Source organism: Aplysia californica, unplaced genomic scaffold, assembly GCF_000002075.1.
Source record: "Aplysia californica isolate F4 #8 unplaced genomic scaffold, AplCal3.0 scaffold00083, whole genome shotgun sequence".
Lineage (NCBI taxonomy): Eukaryota > Metazoa > Mollusca > Gastropoda > Aplysiida > Aplysiidae > Aplysia > Aplysia californica.
This window is the reverse complement of record NW_004797353.1, coordinates 569,010-575,020: the sequence shown is the minus strand read 5'-3', so window position 1 is coordinate 575,020 and position 6,011 is coordinate 569,010. Positions and strand designations below refer to the sequence as shown.

Below are 6,011 nucleotides of genomic sequence, written 5' to 3'. Positions count from 1 at the left end.
GGGGGGGTAAAGGGGGGGAATATTATCCTTTGTTTCAAGGGTACTTTTTTTTCTTTTTTTCCCTTTATGTCGTTTAGTTTTTATTCTACATTTTGGTTGGTTATTTTCTGTTCATTTATTTGTAAGACAGGGGTGGCTGGCACCAGTCCTTTAGAAGATACTTTTGCTCCTTGGCATAAGTGTCGATCTGTGTCTCTCGTTGAAGTTATTATTTTTGTTGTTATTTTGTTGCGGCACTGATAATTTCTTTCTTCACAGCCGAAGTTTGAGATGGCCAAGGGATCTACACCGCAGATATCTGGCGCTGTGTATAAAGGAAATCACTATCAAGACCTGTTATCATTTATTCTCATCACTTTGATAACGACAATGACAATGACAATGACAAAGATAACCTTTATCTATTTCACAGGGTGAAATCAAATAATATATCACAAAACTATTATTGATAGCTATTGACCGAAAAGTTGAATAATGACGTATTCGTTTCAGTGTTCACTGCTTGTGGTGATGCATCAGTTCGTGTGTTTGACGCCAAGACGGGCACCGTCCGACGCACCATGAAGGGACATAGCACCACAGTCACTGCCATGCAGGTGACCCTCCTTGACCCATGCCATTGGGTCACATCTTTGAGTGGATCCGCTTTCAGTCTCTCCCCTCCGGGTCTTATCGTTTCTCTCTCAATGTCTCTCTTGTTGGCGTGTCGTTTCTGCACAGACTTCAGCTGTCTTACTGGCCACAGACTTGAGTTATAATAGCTTAGACCACGCAGCCGGTCTTAGTTTACTATATTAATTTTTTAAAGTTCTGTGAGAAACGTGAGCACCATGGGCGCCTAAATAAAGGGGAAAACATCAATTTGGCTAAAATCAAATGCGGAAGGCACCTTTCTTTGATTTGCCCTTCAGTTAGCTCCAAGTTAAATCAAATTGTGTACATCATCATCATCATCCAATGTCAGATCTGCGGCAGACATCGGCGATCATGGTTCTCCATTCGTTCATTTGCTCCAATGCTCTTAAAAAAACTACGTTACCCTGATCTTTTCCTTTTACCAATTTATTTAGGTCCCCTAAGTAGGTTGCTCAGGGCCTACCCCTTCCTCGTTTGCCTTCAATTTTGCCAGTGAGCCCTAGATGTTCAAGACCTTTATGGCTATTCAGGTGTTCCCAAAACATCATTGTACATCATGTGAATTGAATTATGTCAGAGTACCTGGTCTAGAATATTATGATACAAGTCTATGCCTACTGCACACCAAGAGCGTCGTGTACATTTAGCCAGCCACCATGTAGTGATAGAGAGTCCTCTCCCAGACTTCCCGCTTCTTCCACATTAGTTCCTAGAGCCCCCCGCTCATCCTCCTTACAGATTTATTGTGCTCGTAATGTTGTTAATTGTTTCGTTGGTGGTCAATCCAGAAATCTTATTTTTCTTCAAAATTTCGCGTTGAATAAAAAAATATGCCCATCGTGTTAGGTACAGAAATTAGCCTATATTATTATTATTGTTGCTTTGTTGTTTCTCTTTCAGTGACGCGGTATACGCGTAGCTACTTAGGCATTCCGACATTTCTTTGTGATTCCCCACTATTTTTCTTACTTGCAGAATGTTGTCATTGAATTTCCGAATTTACTGCAACACCTTACCAACGATGATACTCTCTTGCTTTTATTGTCTCTACAGATGTGTTTCCTTGTCACTCTACTCTTTCTGCTTCTGCACAATGACCGGACCGTGCTAACATTCCTTTCATGTACTAACAATTTTTTAGTGAACCAGTACGCTTTCTCTGAACCCAGATGTATGTTTTGACTAACCCCTCCACATTTCCCCTTTTCACAATACTCCTACTGCTTCTGCACACGGTGTACAAGTCAATATATTTACTAACAAATCTTTGCAGACGAATGCCACTTCTTCATGTTCCATTTACCGCTTTCAACGTTTGATGCTTTCAGGTGTGTTCTCCGACATTTTCTCTCACTACTTATGCACACTGAGCTTTCCAGTGAACTGACCACGAATTCTTTGTCGACCTCAAACTCCTTTCCAGACCAGTGGGGTTGTTTTTTTTCTTTTTTGGGGGGGGGGGGGGGAGGGTTGATCTATTTCGATCTGGTCAAAATTGCAATGCTCTACACGTTTTTGCATTAAACATGGTTTATGTTAACTATCGTAAAACATTATTTTAAAATATTTTTAACAAGTTTCTCTTTCTCTGTTTTAGGATTTTTTTTTCGGAAGCTGAACTGAGCACCATGCTATTATGTAGCCTACTACGACTTACCTTTTATGTGTGGTTAATCTTTCTGTTGTAATATTTCTCACTGTTGTGCATAACTTCGTCGTTTTGGCAGTGTGTGTGTGTGTGTGTGTGTGTGTGTGTGTGTGTGTTTGAGTGTATTTGTGAGTATGTGTTTGTGTGTTAGTGTGTATGAATATGTGTGTATGTATGTGTATGTGTGTGTGTGTGTGTGTGTGTGTGTGTGTGTGTGTGTGTGTGTGTGTGATTTACTGTGTGTGGTGCCAATAACATATCTCCATCTTTTTGTGTTTACTTTGTTTTGCTTCACATGTCTATTGAGTTGTCCAAACCAGTGTAACAGTAGATGTATTCTGCACCAATTAACAACTACATGCTTTCCTTTTTTGGACGTTATATTCGCTTTACATGTGTAGCTTACTTACTTTAAGTGCAGATATATCACTGATTATTCGGCATCCATAGCTCCTAAAATTGTCGAGCTGTTCCATCCTACAAGACCAAGAGAGGTCATAATAATATAATGAAATCCACTGCTATTTTCTGACGCCGTTGTTACAAGTATCCTCCTCATATTTCCCTGGTGGTTTAGGACTGGTTTTTCTTTTGGAAGCAACTGGGAAGCACGAGTTTGTTGAACCAACAAATGGACTTTTAAATTACCAAACCTTGACACAGTCGGCTATAATTTAATTATTTCGTATTGGTGTTCAGCTTGGCGTAATTGTCAGGTTTTATTTTCTTATGACCTGATTGAGACGGCTTATCATAAAGAGAATTGAAGATCAGCTGAAATGATTGAAGTGCAACATTGTCCTTTAAAATCAAACCAATGAAGAGGAACACATTTTTTGGATGCCGATTGATGAAGAGCAAAATGTCTTCGGAAAACCTATAATTGAAGAAGGAAATGTTTCATGAAAACCGATAAATGAAGAACATGTTTTTTTAACCCGTTGATAAAGAGAAAAATGTTTCTTGAAACCCAATAGAAAGGTAAAGAGGACCGTGGCCTCTTTCTTTCATAGAAATACCCGAAACTGTGTCTTGCTTGTTTTCAATCTTAAGGTAACAGACAGAGTGTTGTTTGCCGGAAAAATTGGTGATGTACCTGTATAAATATTCATTAACCCCTGCCATGTAGCTTGTGACTAACCCTGTTCTGTTGGCTGACGTCAGTGTACACCGCCTGCGGGGACGGTGCATGCCGCAGGTTCGAGTCCAGGACAGGGACTCTTGACAGGTCCTATCTGGGCCACTCAGCGTCCATTACCGGTGTGCAGGTAATCCAGGTCAAACGTGGAGTCAGACCCCTGCATGGTTTGATTGCTATGCCGTAGTTCGGTTTTTAGACTGTGGTTTGGTTTCTAAGTTATGGTTTGGTTTTTAAACTATGGTTTAGTGTCTAGACTGTGGTTTTGTTTCTAAGCTATGGTTTGGTTTCTAAACTGTGGTTTTGTTTCTAAGCTATGGTTAGGTTTCTAGACTGTGGTTTGGTTTCTAAACTGTAGTTGTGACTGCTATGCCATATATCCATGTTAGACACCTGTGGAGTATGCATGCTTGAGGGAATGATTTACTTTATTCTTTGTATTGTTATGAAAGGCTCAGTGAATTAAAGTGTTAAGTGCCAGGAGAAAAACAAATATATTACCAGTTTCACCATTATGTTCACCTTTAAATAAAGCAGCTATCTTGCTGTTCAGACACATTCTTCACCGATAATTTGTCTTTTTAACAGTAAAATAATTCAACTTTGTTTAAACAAAGCGCTTCACAAACCTTAATGTGAACGATAACAAAAGTTGAACTGTACACTGTTCCATTTTTGTTTTAGAATATGTTTGTTACAATCATATTATATTTATTACAACGTATAACATTCATCTATTCTCACACTCAGCACTGTTTTAAAATATTTAGCATGCATGCAGGTTTCGTCACTCCCTTGTATTACGAACGTCAGTGCATACTCTTCATTACGTATTGATAAGGCTACAGAACGAGAGCAGGGGACTAAATGGCTGCAAGGCATTACCGAAAGTTACTATTGCCATAGGAGATAGCTTCTTGGAAGTCGATACTTGTGGATCATACTAGTTTAGTAATGATTCATCAAAACGAAGAACACTCTAAAACCCGAAACATCAGCCACTTTGATTACAGAATCAGAAACACTGCTCTCACATTCTCACTACGAATATACATGACGCACAACATCTTAACAAAATCACTCACTTCAAAACACAGATTGTGGTAACAACTTCGTTTGATTCTCAACTACCAACATAAACGATACTTGTTTTTTTTTATACAGGGGGGCATGTTTTGTAAATTATTTTCCACCATTCTATCGTTTGTTCTCCCCACGCCCCCTATCCCTCCCCCTTTTTTTATCCACCCCACTCCCTTCTAGTAGACTGGTTTGCCTGTGTTAATTAATTATTAATGTCGTTGTCGGCTTTCATTCATTCCCTTCTGCCCATTACATTGAATATGGAATGCGCCATACTCATTGCAATGTTAAGCTGTAGTATGTAACTTTCAATGCCTTATGGCTTGGGGGTTAAAAAACCCCAAAACCAAAACGTTGTTTACTAAGTAGAAGAAAGTAATTTATTAAATGCAATTTGCAGACTTCAGTGGATGAAAGCGAGACAATGGAATGCTGATTTTCTTCAACAAGAGCCAGAGATGCCCTATTCATTGTCCGTGTTGTTGGCGGATCGGTTAGTTGACTGACTTATTCAAGGCATTTCTGTGCTGCAAGAGTGCTCCGTGTAAAAAAATCAAACAGTCTGTGAGACAGCACGGACTCACGGACGGTACATACAGGGCTGGGGGCGTTTGAAAGTTGAACAGTGAGTAGACTGACGCCACAACTCAGAGTAGCAAATACGGTTAAGTAGCTTGAATTAGCGTTTGTTTATTACTTATTCAAGTAGGACGGTAGCTTTTTGTCTTAAATTCATTGTGGAACAATTGATAGTAGATTGGGGATGGCTACCGTCCAGGAAAAGCAGTATCTTTCACACTGCTTTATCAAAATCGTCTGTCAAAACGAAATAGGCAATAGACATAGACTCACCATTTCTCTCGAAACTGTGTCGAGAAGCAATAGGCCGCAGACCTCCTGAAAACGCGATGGATTAAAACACCACCTTTTCTCTTTGAATATAACGTGGAGACGTTTTATTTTAATGGGTGTTTTTGAAGTTTTTAACGCACCCTTACGATTATCTGCCTTTCAAAGACTGGAAGATGAAAAGTGCAATTATTTTAAATTTGGAACTACATGTACCTGCAGTTTGGTATTTACCTGGCAATCATAACCTTTGAAAGAAAAAGGATTTTGCCTTTGGCTTAAAATTCATCAGAGATAGATTGCGAGAATGAAATAGGTGCTGCTCATGCTCAAAAGTTATCCGGCTGTTGGTTTAAATTAAAATTTAGAAGGAAAAAAAGTATATTGAAAAACAAAAGAGCACGTTCTTTTAGAATAATTTGCTTAGATCTTTCTGAGACAACGTACGGATTGAAGTATAGGACGATTGTTAAAGGTGCTGGAGCCTTTGTTCAAAACCGCCGTCTCTGTACGCCATGAATATTTCAGCCTGACAGAAAGAAAGACCGATATAATCGATGAGCATCATTGATCGTCAGACCGGACCAAGTCCCATTTAACTCTGGGGACATCTCTCCACTCCCATTCTCTCTCTCTCTCTCTCTCTCTCTCTCTCTC

General features: G+C 39.5%; 1 protein-coding gene across 1 annotated transcript in view; it reads left to right on the top strand.

Annotated features, from left to right (window-relative positions):
- LOC101862931 (WD repeat-containing protein 86) overlaps positions 1–6,011 on the top strand; it is a gene marked incomplete in the record, with an annotated part of 34,795 nt that overhangs the window by 18,477 nt on the left and 10,307 nt on the right. The window contains 1 exon segment of the mRNA XM_013080380.2: positions 493–596. Within this exon segment, the coding sequence (XP_012935834.1) occupies positions 493–596 (104 nt within the window).